The 13157-nt window shown below is 36.4% G+C and overlaps 1 protein-coding gene across 15 annotated transcripts in view; it reads right to left on the bottom strand.

Annotated features, from left to right (window-relative positions):
* Positions 1 to 13157, bottom strand: part of L3MBTL4 (L3MBTL histone methyl-lysine binding protein 4) — a 492784-nt gene that overhangs the window by 364077 nt on the left and 115550 nt on the right. For all 15 annotated transcript variants that reach the window (XM_049112901.1, XM_049112904.1, XM_049112903.1 and 12 more), the window contains one exon: positions 1949 to 2003. In XM_049112901.1, the coding sequence (XP_048968858.1) occupies positions 1949 to 2003 (55 nt within the window). The remainder of the gene's footprint in view (positions 1 to 1948; positions 2004 to 13157) is intronic.

Below are 13157 nucleotides of genomic sequence, written 5' to 3' on the forward strand. Positions count from 1 at the left end.
GCCCGTAGCTATGTTCAACAGAACCAACCACCTCAGATTTGGGAAGAATAAACCACAGGTGAAACTTTCGAGAATGGACTGCTGCCATAAAAATGAGTCTGACAGTGGAAGAACAATGGCAAAAAGTCACTTTCTATTAAAACTGAAAAAAACTATTTACAATAAACATATATTTGGCTATAATGGAATTATGAATACAAAATTACTAAAACATCTTAGTTTTGAGGCTGAACATTCTTTAAATTGTTGGCCTAACTGCATCTTCTTTTCTACAATGAATATTTCAAACATAGAATAAGAGAACCTAAAACAATTTGCATTAGTATGAAAATGTTGCTACAGAGGAGAACAACAACTTAATAAATCACAATCTCTCTCTCATAAGAAAAAAATAATGTTTAGAAAAACTCTGCTATTAAGGCCAGGTACAGTCCAAATTTATTTCTAGAATTCCAGTGTTGCATAACTAAAGCATATTTCAATGGAGCTGAACATCAAGTTACATAATTACCAAATTACTGCATTCTATTTTGCTTTTTCAGCAAAGAACATGATGGGACTGGCTGACAGCAAGAGAAGAAAAGAATTTAAAGCAGCATATTTTGCTTATAGCAGAAAACAACTTTTATTTTAAAAGAATTTAGATGGAAGATCACAAATTTTCAATATTCTGTTCCCAAATTAAGCAATATAAAATGATCATTAAAAACCTCAATTTTTGCTTGCCATTTTGTCAAGGTATTTTTAGTTGTTTCCATTGTTTATTTTTTAAAAAAGCTCACTCAACAAATATTTAACATAGTTTTCAATATCATTAGAAAAGATTTATCAAATTTATATGCTTCCTTCCATGGAGAGGAGCACAAATGTGGGCCATTCAACTACATTTTACAGAAAATTTAATAACAGTCATCTGCTTGTATAGCAACAATCACAAAATAATGTAATATATATTCTAGGGAAGTACCATCTCTATTTGTTGATTTAAATTTAAAACATCAGAGGGGCGCCTGGGTGGCTCAGTTAAGCATCTGACTAGATTTCAGTTCAACTCATGATCTCAGGGTCATGAGATCGAGCCCCTCACTGGGCTCTTGCACTGGGCATGGAGCCTGCCTAAGATTCTCTCTCTCCCTCTGCCCTTCCCCCACTTGCTCTCTCTCTTAAAAAAAATAAATAATTACAAATAAGTAAACAAATAAATTTAAAATGTCGGAGTATTCACTGAATATTAAAAAGCTGTTATCTAAAACCTGCTGATTTATTAATAGCCAAAATGAGGGATATTCATTTAGAGCAAATGTACAATCTCCACTAAAACATAACTTCAATGGAAGAGGACAAATGCAATCATTAAAAGATTAAACTACTCTGGGAACAGCTCAAGCAGAGAATTATAATAAACTAAGTAGCCTCTCTTATTGTTTATTCTCAGGAAAGGTTTATAAATCAGAAGCTGTTTTACTTAAAGCATTTTTAAAAGGCAAACAAGATCAGAGCTTCAGATTTTTTCTTGATGTATATATTTGAAAATCTTAAATGACTAATAAAGTCTACAGAAGAGTCAATAAATAAATTTATTGGCAGTGTCAATAAATGATACTATGATTATAGACTTAAATTAATAAACCTAGTGGCGCCTGGTTGGCTCAGACGGTTAAGCATCTGCCATAGGCTCAAGTCATGATCCTGGGATTTTGGGATCCAGCCCTGTGTCAGGCTCCCTGCTCAGCGGGGAGTCTGCTTGTCTCTCTCCCTCTCCCCCTCCCCCTGCTCATGCTCTCTCTTACTCCCTCTCTCTCTCATGAATAAATAAAAATCTTTTTAAAAAATTAATAAACCTAAAACAACAAAACAATAAACCTAAAACAACAAAAGCTATCTAATAGAAACTTCATTTAAAAGTTATTCATTGAGGACCAAAACTATAAAGGATGGTGATGATTACCGTGACTCAATGGGGTTGCATCATCCATGGGCTTCTTTTCTTCTTCAGCTTGCTCCTAGAACACATAAAATGTGGTTTAGACTGTATTTTTGGATAACTGTTTGACACACTGGAAACTAACTTTTCTGTGTGCAGGAAGCCAAGCCATGAAAAGCACCATAAAGACAGGGACAATACATCAGTAGCCAGCACCATCAAGTGGGTGTGCAAACCCCAGGAGGCATGCCATGATCCATAGGAGTAATCCTTTATTACTGTCTTAATTCTTTGTTGGCTAAAATCCAAAAAGAATAACAGCAATAACAGTTAATGCTGAAGTTGATAAGGGTGTCTCCCTACTGCCTGGGTGTGACAGTCACACCAGAGGCAGGCACGGAAGAGGCAAGTCCACACCAAAGCCAAGGTATCCACCATACCTTTTCCTTCAGCCTACTGGCATCTAGAATAGTTTATTAGGGCTCAGTTAAGATTATGTTGTCTAATTTTAGAGGTGCCTGAGTGGCTCAGACAGTTAAGTGTCTGCCATTGGCTCAGGTCATGATCCTGGGGTCCTGGGATGGAGCCCCACATTGGGCTCCTTGCTCAGCAGGGAGTCTGCTTCTCCCTCTTCCTCTGCCCCTCAACCCTGCTTGTACTCTCCACTTTTGTACTCTCTCTCTCTTTCTACTCTGCTCTCTCTCCCTAAGTAAATAAAATCATAAAAAAAACTACATTCCCTAATTTTACCCAAACTGACCTGCAGAGAAGAGACAAATGACTTCAAAGATTCCTTCGAAAAAACCAAAGACTGAATACAACCAACAACACAAGTGCCCAATAGGAACAGGGCAGAGGTTCCCTCCACAGAGCAGGTAATTCAGCAGACACACTCTCGTGGCAACTCTGGAGGGAAGGTTGACCACCTAACAAAGACTAAGGTGACAACTGCTTTTTGTAAAAGATAAAGAAGAAAAAAGCATTTGTTAATGGGTATCCAGAAATGTGTTTCATTTACATAATTTTGTGGCCATAGACAATGTATGCCCCCTACACAAATTCACAATTATACACTTAAAAATTGGGGAACAGAGTTTCCCAATTCTAACATCCTCCAAATGAAGGGTTTCAGCAGGCTTTGAAGTCACTTTTGGAAATATAAATATGCAACACTTTTGATTGGTTCCCAAGAAAAACAGGGAAGATGAAAATTCAGTAGCTGAAATACACAAAAACCTTCACATAATTGATGGGGGATGCTGAGAAATGAGTGTTATGACTTAGTAGGTTTGGCAAATAATCACTTCTTCAAGTTAGCTCTATATCTCTTTGGGATATATCTTTTTAAGCTATGCCAAGGGGGACTGCCCCTGTTTTCTCAGGACTAACACAATCACAGCACTGAAGTCTCATATTTGGGGAACTCCTAGGCTCTAGACAAACCAGGATAGTCAGTCATCCTGGCTGTGACAACCATTACAATCAAACCTAAAAAGCAGACTGCAGATAATGGCAACACAAAGCTTTGAATCAAGCTTTCAAAAAAGAATCATGCATATTAATATTTTAATTATAGCAAACTTGTTTGTAACTGTTAAAATAAATACTGTTAATTTTGTTTTTATATTACACATTTTTAGTTTCTTTTTTGGTCTATAGTTTTGAGGTACAAAATACAATTTATATAATAGTAAATCATACAATTTTCAAATAAACAAATAATCCACATATATTGAGATACGTACGTGACCAATGTTTCTTTAATGATGGGGAAGCAAATCAAGCTACCACTTGACAATATGGCCATATACAACTGATTGTGCTGGAATGCCTAACCTTGATATCTTTCTATATACATAATTTGTTTTTTTGAATTCATATCGTTCAAGGCAAAAAAATAAACATAGAATGAAGTAGTACAGTGAAAACTTTCCCACCCATCTTCCTCCATCTAGCCAATTCACAGTACCTCCACCCAGTAATCACTGTATTAGACTCTAATACATCCTTGCCAAGTTTTCTTTATGAAAATACAAAGAAACATGAATATATATTCTTATTTTCCTGCTCTTACACACAAAGGTAGCACATTATAATACTGTTTTCTACCGCTTTTTTCATTTAACAAAATACCTCAGAGATCTTTGTCAGGTTATGAAGACCATTCTCCATCTTTCTTCACAGCTGCACAGTATTATACTTAATGGATATTTCAGGATTTACCTAACTGGTTCCATATTTATGGATGTTTAGGTTGTTTCTAATCTTTTTTCCCTGTCATATAATGCTAGAGTGAAAAATTATCACATATGTCATTTTGCATATGTGCAAGGGTATCTATGGAATGACTTCTCTTCTCAGAAGCGAAACTGACAGGGAATACCTGGGTGGCTCAATTAGTTCAGCATCAGATTCTTGGTTTCAACTCAGGTCATGAACCTGATCAGGGTCATGAAATCAAGCCCCAAGTTGGGCTCCACACTCAGCATGGAGTCTGTTTGAGATTCTCCCTCTGCCCCTCTCCCTGCTCATGCTTGCCTATTCTCTCTTTCAAACAAATAAGTAAATCTTGTGGCGAGGGGGGGAGAAGTGAAACTGCTGGTTAACAGAGACTCATGTTTTCCTGCTGCTAATCCTCACATGAGGTGCCCCATTCAACAGCCCCATAAGCCTTGGATCAGGGCCTGTTTTCCTACAGTCTTGTCAACAAGCTATGTTATCAAATTTTGGGGTGTTTGCCAAGATGAATAGTGAAAAATATCTCACTATAGTTTTAATTTGCATGTTCCATTATGAAGAAATTGAAGATTACTTTGTATATTTAAAAGCCACTTGTATTTCCTTTATCCTGTGAAATACTTTTTTTAAGATTTTTAAAAATTTATTCATGAGAGACACAGAGAGAGATAAAGACACAGGCAGAGGCAGAAGGAGGCTCCTTGCGGGGAGCCTGATGTGGGACTCAATCACAGGACCCCAAGATCACACCCTGAGCTGAAAGCAGACGCTTAACCACTAAGCCACCCAGCCATCCCCTGTGAAATATCTTTTTTACATCCTTGGTCCATTTTCTGTTGGAATGATTACTCATCTTTGGGTCTTGATAAATTAGGAAGATTAGTCCTATTGAGATGAATTTCTTTTTTTCCCAGTTTGTCATTTGTCTTTTTCACTTATCTTAGGATATTTTTTAAATGGCAGAGAAATTTTTGTTGTTTAAGAGAGGATATTATCAAACTTTTCATTCATTGTTTCTCGATTTGAGTAATAGAAAATCCTTTTCTACTCCCAATTATAAAAACCTCCTATTTTATGTATTACATTTGTGGCTTATTTCCTACATTTGAATCTTTGATAAACACTGAATTTGAGCCAGGCTATATTGTGAAGTAGACATCCCTTCTCTTCCCATGCTAAACTGGGTAGTTTACTGAAGCCTGGAAATATCATATACAAATCTATATCATTAGGCTATCACATTGCACTACCATCATCTTTTTATCAGTTTCACCTGCTTTGATGAGCTTACTGAAGGCAGACAGTATCTTAACCATTTTTCATCCCCAAAACATTACATAACACCTAATCTAGCTCAGAAAATATTTGCTGAATGAAGGCATAAATGCAAGTATTTCTACTTGGCAGGCTTCACATCCAAGGAAATCACAGATATCCTTATGCAATTAATAAAATGGCATCCTGATAAAAACTATAATCCAGCTCTTCTCAAAATTTAACATGCAACTGGATCACTTGGTTATTGTGTTAAAATGCAGATCTTGATCCTGTAGGTCTGGGATTGGGCCTGAGGTTACCATTTTCCAACAAGCCCCAGCTGAAGGTCTGTGGACTACATCATGAGCCTCACAGGGCCATTTACTAGGCAGGAGATGGAAGTAGAGAAGCCATAACCCAATCTCCATCTACCTGTGTTCTACTGCATGTGAAATGATGAACTGAATCAGTCTAATTTTCTATGGCAGCTCTTTACCCCAATTTCATCCCTTTTTACCCACTCAATACACAGGAAATTTACATAATTCAAAACAACACTAGTATCTTCTCATAAAGGTTCTACTGCAAAAACTGAAACGGTAACAAGAAATAGTATTCAAGAGTTGATTATGTGAGCACAACAGTTACTGATGCATTTTTATAATCACTGTATCATTCAAACATAAAAAGAAATACATAATAATGCTATCACTCTGTTAGATTAGGATGTTTGGTTCACACTTCTTTATTTGCTACTGAAATTCTGCCTAGATAGAAGAAACATATTCCTCCCAAAAATAACATTACCTCTCACTTCAGAGTTAAATTACCCACACTCCTTATGTCCATGTTTTTAGACGAATCAAGGTTATATGTAGACATACACCTGGAAGATCACAATTTTGTATTTAAGAATAAATTTATGTTTCTCTTAAGACACACTGATCTCATTTTTTGGACAATTTCGCAAATAAAGAGCATTTAATAGCATACAATAGAACAAGGAAAAATGCTGAATTCGGGATCAGGTGACCTAAGGTCAAATCCCAACCTCATCCACAAAAGTATGTAACTGTAAACACATGACATATATTATCTGTACCTAATTTCTCTTGTCTATAAAATAAAGCAATTGGACTAAATGTTCCAAGACTCCTGCTAGCTTTAAAACTCTTTGCTTCTGTCTGAGCTAATTAATTATTTCATGAAGGTAATAAATCCACATTGCTATTAATGAATAGACAGCTAATTAAAAAAAAAAAAGGAAAAGAAAAACTAGCACTTTTCGTTATCTTCCCAGACAGAACACTTAAGGAAATAAGTATGAACTGAGAAAAATAAAACCATTACTGTGATTTCTCAGGTTTCAAACTTTAGTTTTGAAAATTGAAAATAAAGCTTTAGGGAAAAAAAAACCCAGCATTCTGAAAAAGGGGAGATAGTGTGGTTCAAGGAACATTAAAAAAGGCTTTGCTATGGTACATTTCCATTTGCCAATTTCAAATGCATTATTTTGGAAGAAAGGATTATAAGATGGGAAAATAACCAATAAGGCTGCATGTTCTGTTACCTCCTGAAGGACCTGGATGCATCATATACTTTTACTACAAGTTATAATGATTTTTCTAATTAATCAATGTCTGTATTTCCTTATCTATGAATTCCAATCAAAGAAGTAAAACAAAGGATTTTCACCCACTGATCTGTGATTAACAATTTCAAGCCCTCACCCTGAAACTGCCAGAGACTGCCCCTTCCTCTCTCACCCTCAGACCAGTCTCTGGAGCACAGGAAGATGACCCAGCACTTATTGTTCCTCATCCATGAGAATAGCGGGTGATACCTACTGGTGTCACAGACTATGGAACACTGAAACATTTGGTAACTCCAGTGTTAAACCAGCATTTGAATTTCACTTGCTGTCTCAAGTTTACTTTTCAAATTCTCTTTTTCTCTGATTCACTGTGGGTGACAAATTGAAGACAAATGAAATTAGCCTTTCAGATGAAAAAAAACTGAAAAAACAGGAAAGGATTACTTTCCATTGCTCTACTGGAATTCAGATTCAGACAGAGAAGGAAATGATCTCATTCAATTCAAATATCCAATAATATAGCTAATCTCTGAATGAAAATCTCTCTCTAGTATTTATACTAATCATGTTTTTTATTTTCCATATTTTATAATACTTTGACATTCTGGAGGCTTGTGAATAGGGGAACTAATTCCTAGAGAGAGCAAACAATTTGCCCGTGATCATGCCAATCACTGAGTCCTTATCTCCCTCACCCCTATTTATCAGGTTCCTACATTTCCTACAGCCCTAAATCATCCCAGGGCCAGGTACCAGACAATAGAGACAGCCCCTGAGCCAGAAACTACAGAAATTATTCAGACCAGCCAATCCTAAACCCCCATAGTTTCCTGATTCTCCTTCGCATCCATTCCTTTCTGTAAAAAATACAACTAAGGCTCTTGCTCACGTTTTTCCCCTCACCCTTTCTGTCCCTGAAGAGACTGGTGCTTCCTGATATGATGCTGCATAGTGTGGTGTGCTCCCCCCTTGGGAAATGTGAGTGATAAACCTTTTTTTTTTTCCAATGGAAGTCATCTATAGATCTGTTAGCCTCACTTTACCTGAATAAAAACAAAATCCCAGGTATATTTTAAAACAATATTGGCTAAGACTTTCACAAAAATAAAAGGGAAAAAATCTAAAATAGCTTTACAAACATCTCCATTTTATGGTTCTCCCATATATAAATGAATTCAATGGGCTGATGCAAACTGGTATACCAGTCATGTACAGGGCAAAAAACTGATAAAAATAAAATAAGTACTACTGAAGATTAAGAAACATATAATCCTACCCTAAATATTTTCTCAGTATCTATTTAAGGATATTACAAAATATTTCATTATACTATGCCTAAGTCAAAGCCAACCATGGCTCCCTCCTACCAGTATATCAAGTTCAGTAGACACAAGACCAAGTACACAAAGAAGTTGTATTCTCTCATATTGCATTTTACTAGGTTGGATTTATTTTACCAGGTTGGACTTAAGAACCATTTGTTACAACAGCATTAAATATGCATTAGATAAACTGTATTTGTTAAATACACTAAATAAAGCATTAAATACAGCCATCTTAGATATTCCTCTTCCTTCAAAGCCAAGACTTGAGCCCCTAGTGATTGTACTTTTCTCTGAAGGCTGAATGTATCAATGAGCATGAATGTGCATAAGCATTTAATTGTCTCACATTACTCTATATAAGTTAGTTCTTTTCTATTTGACAAGAATATTTTTTTCAGATATATTCAGATCCTTTAGAGAATAAATAATGTCTCCTATTTCTATTTCTCAAAGTTTGGACTTCACTAATCAGATACAGATTTCACAGATTTTAAGAGCTTCAGAGGAAAAGGAAGAATGGGAACCAATATTTATCAGTATCAGGTATTTCACATACATAAATTACTTTATTCTTATATAGTTAAATAAAATTTCCTTTTTTTATTTGTCAATCTTGCATTTTTATGTAGGAGATCTGAAATTTTACAGCCTACATGTGATTTGGGGTTTCATGCCCATAACACCCACATGCACACCAAACACCTATGAAATTGCATTGGAAAAAAAAAAAAAAGCTCAATTATAAAGTACCTGCACTTTGCCAGTCAATTCTAACAGTAGTGAGTGGAAAATAACAAATGACAATAAAAAGGAAACTTGTCTTTGTATTGGCTGCATGAAAAACTTCCCATGTTAAAGAATCTAACAGAGACAGGTAAACTCCTCTCTTCAACCTGCAGCAGCCCATGAACTGACATGGTAAATGAAGCTCGTCCACATAACAATTCTCCATAACCAAAGGCATAAGATGTGTAACAAAACCTAAGTATAGGAAGTCCTCTTACAGATGGTGTGAGAGAGACTATATACTGGGGTGACCCCTCTGGAAGATGATACAAAAACCTTACCAAGATTTTAAATGTATGTAAGTCTTTAGTATGAAAAGTCTCTTGATAAGATTTTATCTGTGAATCAACGACAAAAGCATACCAAAATATATGAATAAGAACGTTTGTTCTCATTCATTTGGGGAATATAAATAATAGTGAAAGGGAATATAAGGGAAGGGAGAAGAAATGTGTGGGAAATATCAGAAAGGGAGACAGAACGTAAAGACTGCTAACTCTGGGAAACGAACTAGGGGTGGTAGAAGGGGAGGAGGGCGGGGGGTGGGAGTGAATGGGTGACGGCACTGGGGGTTATTCTGTATGTTAGTAAATTGAACACCAATAAAAAATAAATTAAAATAAATAAATAAATAAATAAATACAGAAAAAAAAAAGAACGTTTGGTTTTAACACAGCAGATAACAACAAAAACTAAAAATTATCTAAATGTTTAGAGAAAGGTACTGTGTAAAGGAATTATGGTACCTTCACAGAGTAGAATACTAAGCACCACTGAACACAGTGACAATATCTGCATGCATCTCCAAGACAGGCTTAGGTGCCAAAAAAAAAAAAAAAAAAAAAAGCAAGATACCATATTGGAAAGAGTATGAGCCCATTTGGGATACATGTATGCATGTAGTATGTATTATGTATGTATGTGTGCAGAAAGGGTTTGCGTTTTTTAGCTTCCTTTTTTTTTTTTTTTTTGCTTCTGATTCCAATCTAGATAGATACGCAAGAAAAAATAAACAGTGGTCACATCTTTAAAAAAAACTGGGGTGGGGCACCTGGGTGGCTTAGTCAGTTAAGCATTCAATTCTTGATTTCAGCTCAAATCATGACTCAAGGTCCTGAAACTGAGTCCCATGTCAGGCTCTGCACTGGGTATGGACCCACTTAAGATCCTCTCTCCCCTTCTCCTTCTGCCCCTCCCCTGCTCTCTCTTTCTCTCCTTCTTAAAAAAAAAAAGATTTGGGGGTTTAGCATGTGTTTGAGTGGGTACAGTAGAGAATTTACTTCTTATTTTTGTACTATTTGTAGTATTTTTTAAAACTATGTGCCTGTATATTGAAAAATATCACGAAATGCTTTTGAAGTTCTATGAAGAAATACATAGAAAATTTCAATATAAGAAGACATTCACTGACAGATATTATTATCAGCATCTGGAAATTACCAGATATTGAAGATACGAAATTACTACCTCAAAAGCAGAGGTTTAGAAAGTATCCAACAGTTCATCAGTTATATGTTTAATGTACTTAATCTAGCGATGCTATTTTGCTTAGTTGACTGGAAATGTCACTTGTAATATCATTTGGGTAACACAGAAAATAAATATTGTTAGTGATATTTCAAGCAAATTTCAAACATGATTTTAGTAATCAAACTCAAGCATGACTGAACCCCTTTCTCTCCACAGTGAATGTAGACACAGATATAAATCAGCTTACTGTATTAAACTATTAAATATATCTAATTAAAGTGAACACTGTAACTGATAATGAGCCCCTAAGGCACATCTTTCCTATTATCCTATATGAATATTCTTTAAAACAATTACGTGTCCCAAACACCTCAAAACTCATGTCGCTAATACAGCCCTTTGAAATGTCATTATCTTACTATGATCAAAGAAGTCCACTTGGCCTGGAGATGCCATTAAACACTAGGAACATCATTCAACAGATGTTTGTGGAAACCCAGCCATGCAAGATGCCATACTTAAACAGCACCTATATAAGTGCTGAGCACTTCTGGGATCCAAAAATGGGAAAATCCTAATATGGAAAGGAGATAATTATAAAAATCACTGAAATCAAGTTGGAAACCAAAGTAGGCTTCAAGATAAAACTTGATTTGTGCCAATATAGAAAAGACCAAAGACTGAATATTCATGTTGTAGGGCAAGATAATGGAAGTGCTGAAAAGGGACAGTAATAACTTCAGCAGCTTGACAGGAATGATACTGAGAAAAGGTTGCAAATATGTTTGGACAGGAGAGGTGGTCTCAAATATTAAACTAAAAATGTCAGAAATATGCAGCAGCCAATACTGATTAAGTATAGGACAATTAGTAGATAAGATGTGTCTCGCTGTTTCCTCGGACAATGGTTCTCAAACATGACCGTGTACCAAAAAAAAAAAAAAAAAAAAAAAAAAAAAAAAAAAATAAAAATAAAATAAAAATAAAAAAAAAAAAAAAAAACATGACCGTGTACCATAATCACCTCAAGGCATGATAAAATACAGACTGCTGAGCCTCACCCCAGTATATCTGATCCAGTAGGTCTGGAGTAAAGAAAGCCCAAGAAATTCTAGCAAACCCCCAGGTGATGCTGATGCTGCTGTTCTAGAGACCATGGCTAAAGAACACCTATCTCAAAACAATTGTGAACACATCAAATACCTTGTCTCCTCAGAGGGCATGACACAACAAACCAAAAATGCTGAGAAAAATAGCATCCTCACATTAAGTTGAGACAGGTGCAGGTCTTCTTAAGTCTGGTGTAAGGAACTCCTTAGAGGAACAATTAGAGCAATCAAGTCTCATAGAACTGAGATGAAGCCAATCTGGCTCAGGGGGAACTGGACCTTGGGCCCACATTAACCACCTCACCTCCCAAGGAGGCTGATCCTAAGGATACAGTTCTGTAATTGGACAGAGACCTACACTTAACATCTTAAAACTAACTGTGTAGATCATCATTTCACATGTCTTATTTAATGCTAGGAGTAAATCAAACCATACCAAATCTGACATCAAATCAAGGACTGTATGACATTGTGTCACTTCACCAACTGCAATATGTAAATATATAACCACAACCCACACAAAGACCCCAAAACCCATACCCTAATACATGTTGATGGCCTATGAGAAGGTCACTAATGAGAATGCTCTAATGGCCCACTATCACCAAAACAGTCACTGTGAAGGTCTCCTGGTCACTTCTGCGACCTTAAAATTTGTAGGAATACAAAAAATTGCCACAGGAAAGAGCACATGTAAACTAGAAGCAAGATGCATATTATACACTCTAGGTGTCAAGGTGTCACTGAGTATTTCTTAGATGTGATTAACAGTCAAATAGTAGACTGAGTAAAGCACGTTACCCTCCAGAGTGGGGCAGGCTCATCCAGCCAGCTGAAGGCCTTCAGAGGAAAAATATGACCTCTCTGAGGAAGAGCAAATTTTGCCTCCAGAATGCCTCTGAACTCGAGGCTGCAACATCAACTCTCTTCTGAGTCTCCAGCCTGCCAACCTGCCCTACAGATTTCAGACCTGTCAGCCCCCAGAATTGTTTGAATCAATTCCTTAAAATAAACTTATCCATATACATAAACATTTAATTCATCATCATCAAGTAGGGACCAAGACTGTGAACAGGGATTATGATAGTACTGTCAACTACTCCCATTGGTTCTGTTTCTCTGGAGAACCCTGATAGACACAATGTCCTCCAGTTTACAGTCTCTGTCCCTCACTTGATAATGATCAATTATCTCTATCATTACAGTAGAAAAGTCTTTTGGGGGCACCTGGGTGGTTCAGTCAGTTAAGTGGCCAACTCCTGATTTCAGCTCAAGTCATGATCTCAGGGGCCTGAGATTGAGCCCCCTGTCAGGCTCCACAATGAGCAGAGTCTGCCTGAGGATTCTCTCTCTCCATGCCCCTTCATCTTACCCCTGCTCACATGTGCATGTGCACCTTCTCTCTCAAATAAGTAAATCTTTAAAAAGAAAGGAAGGTAGGAGGTAGGTTAGTC

This window comes from Canis lupus, chromosome 7 (genome assembly GCF_003254725.2).
Source record: "Canis lupus dingo isolate Sandy chromosome 7, ASM325472v2, whole genome shotgun sequence".
Classification (NCBI taxonomy): domain Eukaryota; kingdom Metazoa; phylum Chordata; class Mammalia; order Carnivora; family Canidae; genus Canis; species Canis lupus.